The sequence below is a fragment of the Denticeps clupeoides genome, chromosome 18 (assembly GCF_900700375.1).
Source record: "Denticeps clupeoides chromosome 18, fDenClu1.1, whole genome shotgun sequence".
Taxonomy (NCBI): Eukaryota; Metazoa; Chordata; class Actinopteri; order Clupeiformes; family Denticipitidae; genus Denticeps; species Denticeps clupeoides.
Genome location: NC_041724.1, coordinates 9635973 through 9648308, shown reverse-complemented (window position 1 = coordinate 9648308; position 12336 = coordinate 9635973). Strand labels below are relative to the sequence as shown.

The following is a 12336-nucleotide window of genomic DNA, read 5'->3' as shown; positions in this document are numbered from 1 at the left end:
AACATTCAACACAGCATTTTCACAGATGTGAAGGAACATTAAGTGAATTATCAAGAAGGGATTAAGCATTAAAGAGAGCTGTAAATTTATAGAAATTAATAGTTAGGAAGAAGAATTAAGCACTGAAAGCACGTTCCACCAGCATCGTGACGTGTAAAGTGACCATGAAGCAGTATGTTGAAACCAAATTGTCAGAGAGGTCCAAAACCGCCATCAAGTACTACATCGATGTCTTCCTTTTCACTGAATATGTCCAGGTAAAACAGATTAGTGTGTCAGACAACTGACATGGGACCGAGACTGGTTTAATTTCCAAACTCTCAGAAATAGCCAAGGGTCAAAACTGCTTCTTTGGCCTGCTGGCCACCATCACCCTGTTTTTCTTTTTTTTTCCTGGCAACCTCTCTCTCTGTATGTAAGGGTATGACCATCAAATCCTTGGTGGAATTACTGGTTGTTAATGACGAGATCCACAGCAAGGTGGGTTAGATGAATCGCAAAATCACTGTGGTTGCCACAAATCACTGACAGAGTGAATTCCTATGAACTATCTAAATAAGTTGTTCTGATATTCTGATTCAGTCTAGTCATCTATCTTTGCATTCATAACTTCCTAGATAGTCATCTTATACCATGTAATGTTACAACACAGAATTGTAGTGATGCCCAGTTCTGTCCCTGGCCATTGTCACTTTATAGACTCTGAAGAAGAAAGAAGAAGAAAGAAAGAAAGTTAAGTGATTGTCATTGTGTAATACTGCAGCACAGCACACACAACAAAATGTGTCCTCTGCTTTTTACCATCACCCTTGGTGAGCAGTGGGTGCCCGGGGAGCAGTGTGTGGGGACGGTGCTTTGCTCAGTGGTACCTCAGTGGCACCATGGCAGATCGGGATTCGAACCAGCGACCTTCTGATTATGGAGCTGCTTCCTTAACCACTAGGAGCTGCTTCCTTAACCACTAGGTCACCACTGCCCAGGTGGACCACCTGTTTGCTGGAATTGAGGATATAGCTGACCAATTGGGTCAACACTACTGGAAGGACGAGTAATAATATCTATTCATTATTATTCTGGTATATGTGAATCCTGTAATCCTGTAAAAAAACACAACATGTCAGTTCTACTCAGGCTGTTGAACTTTTCTGAGGAATTGCAATGCCAGAGTTTCACCATCAGAGGGCAGTAAATACTTTCGCCATCCTGTATCAATTTCCTGTATCTAGTTTCATGCAGTCCTTCATTAAACATTTACATAAATAAATACATTTATTAAAATGTATTAATAAACTTTACATTTGCATCTACTACAAGTATGTTTAGTTCATGAATATATTTACCAGTTTTAAGAATGTAGATGTCACATTTGGGCTGGACATGGCGAGGAAGGAGGACGCATACGCACGACTTCACACGACAGGGGTTTAACACAGACTGCACAGGACAGGGGAACAACAACATGCAATGACCTGACAGCGAACAGACACGAACAGGATAGTTTTATACAATTATATAAATATACACCAGGTGAACACGATCAGGGAACATTACACAAGACGAACATGAAACTCCGGTCCGAACTCCGGATCCGGAGTAAGCCCTGCCGGTCCGGATCATGACAGTAGAGTATGTTGTAGAGTAAGCTGTTGATATGGTTGGTTCTGTTGACTCTGCTCTGAGATTTGAACAGTTCAGCAACAAATAACTGAAGAGGTTTCAGATCTGCAAAGACAAGCATCCCAAGTCCAGGATTGTTCGACTCTACCAGGAGTTGGAGCGCAGAGAGATGATGGAGGCGAAGGAGCCAAAGAGGAAAGAACAAACACCCACACTGTGACTTGAGGAACTAAAAATACTGCATCACACCTACAAAACCCAAACTGTACACTGCATTCGGAATGGGTGAATTCTCCTTGTGTGTGCATTAGAAAGATACTGACAAACAACCTGCGCCACGTAAACGACAAAGCGACCACGGTGACGTGAACATAAGATGGCTTTAGAAAGAGAGATAACACACAACGCAAAGCTTAAATAAAGTGAACCGCTAGGCCACCACTGCCCCATAAGTAGCTATTACAGGAAAGCAATAACAGCTATTTAGTAACAAACTGTATGTGTGACCGACCACGCTCAACACATCACGGCGTGCAGCAGACACAAGCTACGCCAGCCAGCGAACATTCACAGACTGGACAGGTACACACTCGCACGCAGAACACCGCTTCATTACTGAGCTGCTGCTCATTAAGTCTTGTAGCTTATTTATTTCTTGGTGTGTGTGTGTAACACTCTGTAACACTGCGAAAGCAACATAGACGATCACAGGGGCTTCACCAGGTCGTGTACAGTTATACGGCACATAAATAGACACTAGTCAGTACCGTAAGGTGATAAATCAACTTCACTCACAGCCCCTTCTTCTCTCCTCCTCCACAGTGGGTTCAACCCCGGCAGCTGTCCGCCCGAATCTTCTGCAGCCAGGGGGAGTGCAGGTCCATCCAGACAGCCAGGCAGGGGTGCTTCGGGACAGGACTAAGGATCCAAATGAGCACCAGTCCTTTGGAAGACCAGGCAGCGAAGCAGCCAGAAATCCCAATTTCACCATTGAAGCAGGTGGTGAGTGGCAGGAAATGCAGCACTAAAAGGTGCTTGTCAGCTGTAAAACACAGTCACTTAAAGTCACTTGAACTGCTTTTTTTGCTTAAGAGGCGCAGTCGATTGGGCTCATGATGCAAAACAAAAAGTAATGTGTTAATTGTGTTATTGTGTTAAAACAGAGGATTGTGAATGGTCTTCTTGAACATGAGTTTGGCCATGAGCTCCTGTTTTAAGTGTGTTTCAAAGCAATGGATGTCTGTTCATTTCTAAATACCAAGAGATGTGTTCAATTTAAGCCTATATCATTGTATTTTTCTATATATTTTTTTATTAGAGACCAGAATGTGTAACTTCATTGATTAAAAGGGCAATTTGTGCCCTTTGTTGAGGAAGTGTTGGGGTTGGGGCAGTGGTGGAGGTTGGAGCAGTGGTGGCCTGTCATGGCTGCCCACTGCTCTCTCAGGGTGATGGGATAAATGCAGAGGACAAATTTCACTGTGTGCACCGTGTGCTGTGCTGCTGTGTATCACATGTGACAATCACTTCACTTTCACTTCACTTGTGTCCCATCAAAAAACCCTGTCAGTGTTGTCTGTATCCTATTTATAGAATGTGAAAGATGAATTTATATATCTATATTGGTAATTTCTGTGTTTTCTTAGCACGATCCTCACCATTTGTAAAGTAAGCAGCTCAGTAAAAAATTAAAGCCCCATCCAGACAGGTTGATTCATCGGGGATGTGTCTTCACTTGTTTTTCCTGTGATTGGTGAGCCACGCCGGTTTCTGTGACAGCATTAATTTGAATTAATGCAACAAAAAAACGGACTGAGTGGCTTCGTTTGCCCGGTGTCGGCAAGATCGGTGAATAATTGACTGAAAAGTTAAACAGAGATGTCATGTTGGAGACACATGTCTATGTCTTCAGCCGTGAGTCCAAAACCAGAAGAGGAACAGCAAACCCACACTCCTCTCACTCCTCACCCACACTGCCTGACCCTTCACACCAAGCAAAAATCTAAGTGCCTCATTAACACCGCCGGCCTAATTTCCCTCCTAATTCCAACCTGACTGTGGCACGGAGGAGCTAAACGGCACAAACTGTCAAGCAACCTTCCAGCGTCAGAACTGATGGTGGAAGGTTGACCAGCCATTCCATTAAAGGAGCAAATAAGTGTTAAACGCTCAGCTTCTAATTTTAATCACTTCCCATTTCTTTCCTTTCCACAGGGGTGTGGGACAGACAACCTAAATAGACATAAATGCAATCAGTAGGGGCATTCCAACCAATTTCTACACATTCTTCAATAGTGACCAATTAATATTAATACAAATTTATTTCAGACCGTTTGGTGACAAATCTATGCATAAACTTTTACCCAGCTGCATTCTGTATTCTAATTAAGCGATAAATAAGGGAGTGTTTTTAGTGCTGCTAAAAGCCAAGTCTTCACACCAGTGCCATTGTATACAGCGTGAATGTAATAGAGGTGTAATGTAAAAAGAGATGCAACAAATTGGTTGGAACTGGTACAATAGCTGTAAAGATAAGATAAGATAAGATGTTCCTTTATTAGTCCATTACTGGGAAATTTACATTTAATAAATGCATCATGTTAACAAATGATAATAAATACATAATGCAAATGAATTAAAGTCAAGTGCAAAGGCCTAGACCTCTGCCAGAGCAGCTGGTTCCAATAAAGTGGAAGCAGCCAACAAGTACTGTAGATGAAGCACAATAACTGAACAGCGGCAAAGATCAGAGCAAAAAACAAGCTGCAGCGAAAGCAGATGTCAGAATGGTGCGGCCCTACAAACCCCCCATCCTCCCCCCGCCACCTCAAGTAACTCATTCCATGGCCTTATGGCCCGTGCTTACTCTGCGTCCCTAAAATAGCAGCTAGACCCCCTTCTCCACGCCCATGCTGTACACTCTCCCTGCGATTGCGGGGCAGTGCCAACTGTTGGGGGCCTTACTCACCCAGCGTATTGTGGCATTCTTGGGTCTGGAGCAGGATGAAAACCGGGGTGGCAGCCCTGGTGGGGGGTATCGTGGGGAGTATTGGGGTGCTGTGCTTCCTGGTGGCGTTTGGCACCGATTACTGGGTGCTGGCAAGTGACGAGTGTGGCGGCCATGGACGGCTTGGGAAGACACCCAACACCAGTGCTGCTATCGTGGTGACACATGCTTCAGAAGTAAGTTATGGCATCCTGCTACCTGTAATGCTCAGAAAAAGTGCAGCACTGTAGTATTTACGATAAGAGTTTTAACGTGGTTCCAGTAAAAGCACATTTTGAGTAAATGGAGATTCTGTCTGAGGTCTCGAAGAGCTGTAACCACAACACAGAGGTGCTCTTGAGCTCATTTAATCCGTATTTTACAGAAATGCTGTATTGAACTGGGATTTAAAAACCCTGTAATTTAGGGGAACATTTAACTCACATACAAAACATTAATAGCTTGCAATGTCTTAATTCTCCTAATCTCTAATTAAGCGTTTCCAAAACAAGTGTTACAAAAAAATCACTCCAAATGTTCTTAAATTTGCATATAAAAATATAATTTTCAGTGATTTTCATAATGTAAAAAACACATAGACATGCATTAGCACCGGCCTTCCTGTTCAGTTCTGCCCACGATGCATTGCTTGAATTGTTGGCATGGGTCAGATCTCTCTTACTCTAGTGAAAATAATAGCATCTGTTTTCAAAATTAACTTTGGCCTTTTGGAATCTATGACTTAGTAGTGGCTGTTAACATTTATTTAGTATTGCATTGCATTATGATGCATATTACGCACAGCAGTATGAAATGTCTTCATTCAAGTTTAGTTCAAGGCTGTTGACGTTTCCTATGGTGCTGTGCACTTAGAGCCGCCTAAACACACACACCGCACATGGCTGGCAGCTCCGAGGACAGCTGTGTACTAAAGGGGGGGACCACGCAGACAAGAAATGAGCTCACACAGACCAAGGCTTTCACATGCATGCATGCAGAATTACATAACATTTTGTATAGTATTTTTACATTACTTATGCACCCGTGTGTAATTTTTACAAAACATAATTTATTAAATGCTTTACAAATGTAACTCATAATTTCCCAGAATGTCCTGTAACAGAAACACATGAGTAAAAAGTTTAGGCTTTCTGTATTAGAAAAGTCTCATTACAAAACGCTTACTTGATGGGGCAGTGTTGGCCTAGTTGGCCCAAGATCCCTGTAATCAGAAGGTTGCCGGTTCAAATCCCAATCCGCCACTGAGGTGCCACTGAGCAAAGCACCGTCCCCACACACTGCTCCCCAAGCGCCTCTCATGGCTGCCCACTGCTCACTCAGGGTGATGGGTTAAATGCAGAGGACAAATTTCACTGTGTGCACCGTGTGCTGTGCTGCTGTGTATCACAAGTGACAATCACTTCACTTTACTTTACTTTACTAAATACCATGTATAGACTCTATAGAGCATATATGGGGCAGTGGTGGCCTAGCGGTTAAGGAAGCAGCCCCGTAATCAGAAGGTTGCCATTCCTAATCCAGATCCACCAAGGCGCCACTGAGATGTGACCGAGCAAAGTACCGTCCCCACACACTGCTTCCCGGGCTCCTGTCATGGCTGCCCGCTGCTCACCATGGATGGTGTGCTAATTTTGCTGTGTCACCCTGCGCTGTGCCGTGCAACACAATGACAATTACTTCACTTTCACCTTTCATATATAAATATTGTATTGTCCACACACATGCAAAGACAAGACTGAGATGGATGGACACACACACGTTATTCAAACATGATGCACATTTGTCTGAATATCTAAGCATGATTAATTCATAGAAAAATGTGTGATTAATCCATTTACATAATGTTGACAACACTTTAAACCAGAATTTAAAATCGGACAACTCTTCTTTCTTCAGATCTCATAGGCCAGCATGATGTACACACACGCACACCAAATGTGAAAATAAAGACGGCACAGAAGAAGTAATATATTCATCATAAGCAGTCACTGTATGAAGCAGCAGAGCAGTTGTGGGCATAATCTGGTCAGTTCATTCCTGTCTTACTTCCAAAAAAAAAAAAAGCACGCATACAAACACAGAAAATCCAAATTCACCCCACGCCATCAATCATATTTATGACAGTGCTTAGTGTGTAGAATATCGTTTCACATATATTCTTTAAAAGCCACACACCACAAATTATTTCCACTTTTTCTCTGGACGGCTTGCCTTTGGCACATGCGGCCGCTCCATTCACCATCAGGTCTACCCCAAAAAAGGCCACTATTTATTCTGAGCTACTCCTCCACTCGATCAGAGCAGCAGCTGTGTGGATGTTGCCACAAAGTGGGCTGGCGGTGATTCGAGTAATTTCAGAGGGTCGCCGGGTCTTCCTCTGGATCCATAAATCACATGTCGGCATCAGAGGGAGCAGGAAAACCGGAAAAAAACTCACGTTCCCTCCATCGACATGCAATGAGGTTGCTGTTGGCTTGTGTTGTTGCTTCAGAAGTCATGTTGTGTTGCGTGTCTGCTTTCCTTCACCCACACACCACCCTCGTCCTTCCTCACAAGTCCTTTTTCAACTAGTTCTCCTATTAAAATGTGCACTTTCCCTTTTTTTCTCTATGCTGAGCAGGATGGATTCCTTACTCTCCATCATGAGGGCTTCTTCTGGCATTGTGAGTTCCCACTGGACACCTCGGTGCATGTGGTCTGGGCGGTCCTCTTCAGTAAGTTTTGTGATGCAAGGCCAAATGAGCAATACAAGCATGCTATATTGATGACAACTAATTCCTCAAAATGTATGGCATTTAGCAGATGCTCTTGTCCAGAGCAACTTACAATCAGTAGTTACAGGGACAGTCCTCCTGCTCAGGGACACAAAATGGTAGTAAGTGAAGTTTGAACCTGTGATGTTGTGGTCTTCTGGTTCATAGACAGGTGTCTAACCCACCAGGTTACTTCCTGGTAGGAAGTTGGCCAAAGGTGTCCTGAGTCATGAATTCCATGTAGCTAGGCTACTACCCGCACGTCTTGAAGTGCATCACCACTTTGTCTCTGGCTATTAAATCTCACTGTTTAAGTTAAAGTCTGCTCTCAAAGGTAATGTTTTTTTTATGAGAATGTGCAACATACTCTGTGTTCACAGCAAACCAGCCTGAGTCAAAAACATGCATACGAGGATACCTCTTCCCACTTCCTGTCGCCGTGGGCGCAGTGCCGCATCCTAAGTATGATGCTACTGCAGGTAAGACACATGGACAGATTAGTTTTTAACTTTTATTTTGAGACTACACTCTCACATCCTCATCTAAAGTCAGGCCATAGATTTTTATGATTTTGCAAAGACCGTGCTTTTTTTGTAACAGTTGTAGGCTATGCAGAAGAAACTTTTGCCCGTGTGTGCACAGTGGTTTGCGCAGAAAACAAAAACATCAACGAGAAACGAAGATGCCTTAGACAAACAATAAGACTTTTATTATATAGCACCTCCTGTGCTTTTAGATGAATGTTGACGTAGCATAGTAAACATTGCTAGCTTTACAAGCTAGCTTGTAGTCCGTGTCATGGCAAATTTCAGCCCATTGGGGTTTTTTTTCTCTATACTGTATCGTGGTAAGGATGCGAAGTCACATTATAAATTCATGTGTGCTCGGCCCGCAACTCCAACAACCTCTCCCCTTTTCACACCGTCCAAATCCGCATCCTTCGAGGCCTCACTAAAGTTTCCGCCATGCTTCCATTTGCCTCTTCTGTTTCCCGTTGCATGTTCATATTCAATCACTTCTTGTTGTTGTGTAGAGCTCATGTTCTTGTCGTTGACCATGCACGTCACTATTACGTAACAGCAATTCTAGAAAAGCGCTGTCTTAAACCTCACAGTAAACGATTGAGAAGAAGGGATCATGTTATGACTTCTGCAAAACTCTCACAAATGTATTGGAGAAATGATCTGCTACTCTGAAATGATATGTTAAGGATGGCATTAGACATTATCTCACCAACGTTTCATTGCACCTCTTCCGACCCTATGTTAGCAAACACAGCCCATATATACAAGTCTTATTTGTGACTATTGATTTTAACCTCTTTCATGTGCCTCAGTATTTAGGGGTTTCTGGACTGTGTTTATCATCCTGGCCCTGGTGGCAAGTCTGGTAGGGGGCTTCCTGCTGGTGTGTGCAGTGCCCTTCACCAGTCCCACTCTCTACAAACTGGGGGGAATCTTCCTTATCACTGCTGGTATGTACACTACTACAGCTCACATGTCCAATTTACAAAGAGCATTAACTCATTTGAACACATTTGCACCTCAATACTTATCATGTATTATATTGCAGCAGTTTAATACACTAATGAGTTACGACTGTGCCAGACGTTTTCGGAGTGTAAGCATGTGTACACATGCATTCACGCCCAAAATAGCCTTTCCCTCCTGTGCAGTTCCAGGCATAGAAAGGCATGACACAGACAGACAACTCTGGCTCACTGTTTGCTGGGATGGGCTTAGCAACAGCATTGCAAACAAAACTATGGAGAGTCAGAGACTGGAAAGTTTCAGACACAAAAGTAGAGGATGGGGGAGGGTGAAAGAAATAAGAAAAGTGAATTGCTGTCATTCCCCAAATTCTTTCTGCAAACTATAATGTGCTCCATTATAGTATTAATGGGGAAGGGTTTCGTCCATCTGTCACCAACTCAAAAAAATCCCTTCAGAACACTTCTGTTTTTGCTGGAGCTGAAACAGTGTCACTGAAACAAAGGTTATTAAACATGGTGATGGTAAATGATTTAATGGTTCAAATCAAGAATAAGGATCAGAATTAAAAGTTATAGTACAATTATCTGTTTAACTACGTGATTAAAAAGTGAAAAGTGAAAGCAAACTGACTGTCATTTTGATACACTGCAGCACAGCACATGGTGACACAACAAAATGTGTCCTCTGCTTTTAACCATCACCCTTGGTGAGCAGTGGGCAGCCATGACATGCGCCCGGGGAGCAGTGTGTGGGGACGGTGCTTTGCTCAGTGGCACCTCAGTGGCACCTTGGCGGATCGGACAACCTTCTGGTTACGGGGCCACTTCCTTAACCGCTAAGCCACCTCTGGCCCAAATAAATTAATTCAAAATCCTTTAATCGATAACTTCATTTCATGTAACTATATTTACTCAGTGGCTGTGCTCTATCAGCAGATTATTCATCTCATAGTTGTCTCCAGAAGGCTCCATTCCACCATCTCCCAGCCGACTAAAGGATTCCCATTGACTTGCTTTATGATGTTCTCTGGGGTCTTCTTAGAAGATTCCACTTTGAGCTGCAGCTGTGTCATGCTTTTCCTTGCTAGTCACCCAGACCTTGCTATTTTGGGGAATAATTCTAGTACACATTTGAATTTAGAAGACTTCTAAGCAGGTGCTGAAAACAAAATTAATTTTTACATTCTGTTCCAAATTCTCAGATCCAATTAATAACTGGTTAGAACCCCTTTACAGTTAATAAGGTTATTTTACAGATGATTACCTCTACAGTGTGGTCCATGACCTTTTCCTCCTCACTTTTCAAAAATTTTAATATATAGTTGAGGTGTAACCCTTCACTGGTCTCACAATTTGATAATGATTACGGTTATCAATGCATTGATTATCGATGCATCATGATGCATCCTATCTTTTTTACTACATGACTTCACGTTATGTTTTCAAATTTGTCAGCGAGATGAGAGTTAAGGCCTTGTTCACACGGACGTCTGAATCAGGCCTTTTTTTTGTGGCGTCAGGTGAGTGCGGACTGAACAGCGATTGTTTTTTGCTCATTGGAGCAAATCAAAGCATCCACAGGGACGTTCAGCACCAGTGTTCGGTCAGCTGCTAGTTCGAACGCAGCTATAGCACAGCATATGTCATTCAGAGGGCATTCATTTCGAAAGTCCTTGTGGACAAGGCCGAACTTCTACCCGGACTGGCGTTGTGCCCAGATCAGGTAGCCAAAGTCACTATTTTTTGACTAGAATTTTTATGCCACCACTAGAAAATCAATAAGCAACTTCATATTCATTTCTATACCACTAACATATATTTTACCTCCTTCACTGTAATGTCTCTCCTTTTCCCTCAGCCTTCCTCTTCCTGACCCTGGTGGGCCTGTTCGTGCTCTGGAAGGAGCTGGTGGATGTAAGGGGTTATATTCTCCAGGAAAGGGGAGAGGGCTGCCCTGATGCCCCACTGGAAGTTCACTATGGCTGGTCTTTTTTTCTGGTGGTGGCTGGCATCCCTCTGTCTCTGCTCTCTGGCCTTCTTTTCTACTTCACTGGCAGACACCTCCATGGGACCAAAAACTAGATGAGATCAAATTAGACAAAATGAATTCATCTTTATTCATTTGAAAATATGTATGTTGAAAATTTTGTATGTACAGAAGAAAGGAAATGTTGAAGACCCACGGATGCCCCTAGTGGATTAATGAAGACATTGCATGACAAACCCACAGACGTATCACCATGAGTATGGTGATATGTATGGCAGGAATTCTCAATGGCTGCCATCACACTTCTGATATAAACGGCTCATCTGATAGAACAGTTAATGTGGTGCAAAGCAGGGGTTGATTAGAATTGCTCAATGACACGCTCCAAAAGGCCTGAAGTTTAGATTACACAAAGGTTTGATTTGACAGTTTTTTTTGTTTTTTTTTTTGCAAAAACCGCTTTGTATTGTGATTTTCATTTTTAATCTATTTTTTAACATTGAATTGAATTGAAACACTGAATACAGTTGAGGATAATACTGATACTAATATCTAAACCTGAAGTACAAGCTTTGCTTAATAAATGTTTGTCAAAGAAATTCGTTTTGGTGATATAATAAAGTGCGTTGCGCATAAACATACTCACACACAGTGGTGGGCACAGTGGTGGCCTAGCAATTAAGGAAGTGCCCCTGTATTCAAAAGGTTGCCGGTTCGACTGAGGTGCCACTGAGCAAAGCACCCTCCCCACACACTGATCCCTGGGCGCCTGTCATGGCTGCATACTGCTCACTAAGGGTGATGGTTAAAAGCAGAGGACAAATTCCATTGTGTTACCATGTGCTGTGCTGTTTATCACAATGACAATCACTTCACTTTCACACACACACACACACACACATGTGCTCATTTGTAAGTAAGTGGAAGAAAGGTAGGCGGGATGCAAAAAAATAAATACAGCCTCCCATTCATACTGATTGAAATGAGATCAAAGGTGGTCAGGACTTTGATAAATGAGCAGCTGCTGGTGTCTGGGGTCTGAGGTTGTACAGTAGAGCAGGAGCACCTGCCACTCACACACACACACACACACACACACACTTTCTTAGAGCGCTTGTCACCTGACTGGAGCCCGTTTGCATGTGAGTAAAACAGAGCGGCCTTGTAAAAGCTCGTCACCATGATTTGCATGCAGACCCCACCCCTCCTGAGGGGTGCGGTGTGCGAACAAATCCTTGCTAATGAGCCACCGAGGCAGCAGCTGAGCGTACAGCAGTGAACAGGAATCAGTATTCAGCGGGGCAGAAAGGAGTGCAGTGCCGTAGGCCCGTGTCCTCATCCCAGACACACACTCTACGTGTCTCGCACACCTTTACTCAAAGATGACCTTGAAAAAAAAATTAATCATAGGCTTTTACTGCTGCTTAGTCAAGCTAAATAACAGAGGTTGTGGATTTGCTCATGGATTTACATAGACATG

At 43.0% G+C, this 12336-nt stretch overlaps 1 protein-coding gene across 2 annotated transcripts; it reads left to right on the top strand.

Moving 5' to 3' along the window:
- Positions 1-4519: 4519 nt before the first annotated feature.
- Positions 4520-11455, top strand: LOC114768371 (transmembrane protein 182-like). 2 transcript variants are annotated; one of them, XM_028960607.1, is made up of 5 exons: positions 4520-4800; positions 7245-7287; positions 7758-7856; positions 8714-8851; positions 10728-11455. In XM_028960607.1, exons 1-5 carry the CDS (start codon positions 4621-4623, stop codon positions 10949-10951), a joined length of 684 nt encoding a protein of 227 aa, XP_028816440.1. In that variant the 5' UTR covers positions 4520-4620; the 3' UTR covers positions 10952-11455. The 2 variants fall into 2 exon arrangements, with proteins under 2 accessions (XP_028816440.1, XP_028816439.1); XM_028960606.1 differs by having other exon boundaries at positions 7245-7338.
- The last annotated feature ends 881 nt before the right edge of the window (positions 11456-12336 follow it).

Bases quoted from the DNA above. Each gene is read 5' to 3' on its own strand.
- LOC114768371 (XM_028960606.1), top strand. From the start codon at position 4,621: ATGAAAACCGGGGTGGCAGCCCTGGTGGGGGGTATCGTGGGGAGTATT. The intron at 7,339-7,757 runs GTAAGTTTTGTG...CTGTGTTCACAG, and splicing joins GGTCTGGGCGGTCCTCTTCA to CAAACCAGCCTGAGTCAAAA. The intron at 7,857-8,713 runs GTAAGACACATG...CATGTGCCTCAG, and splicing joins TAAGTATGATGCTACTGCAG to TATTTAGGGGTTTCTGGACT.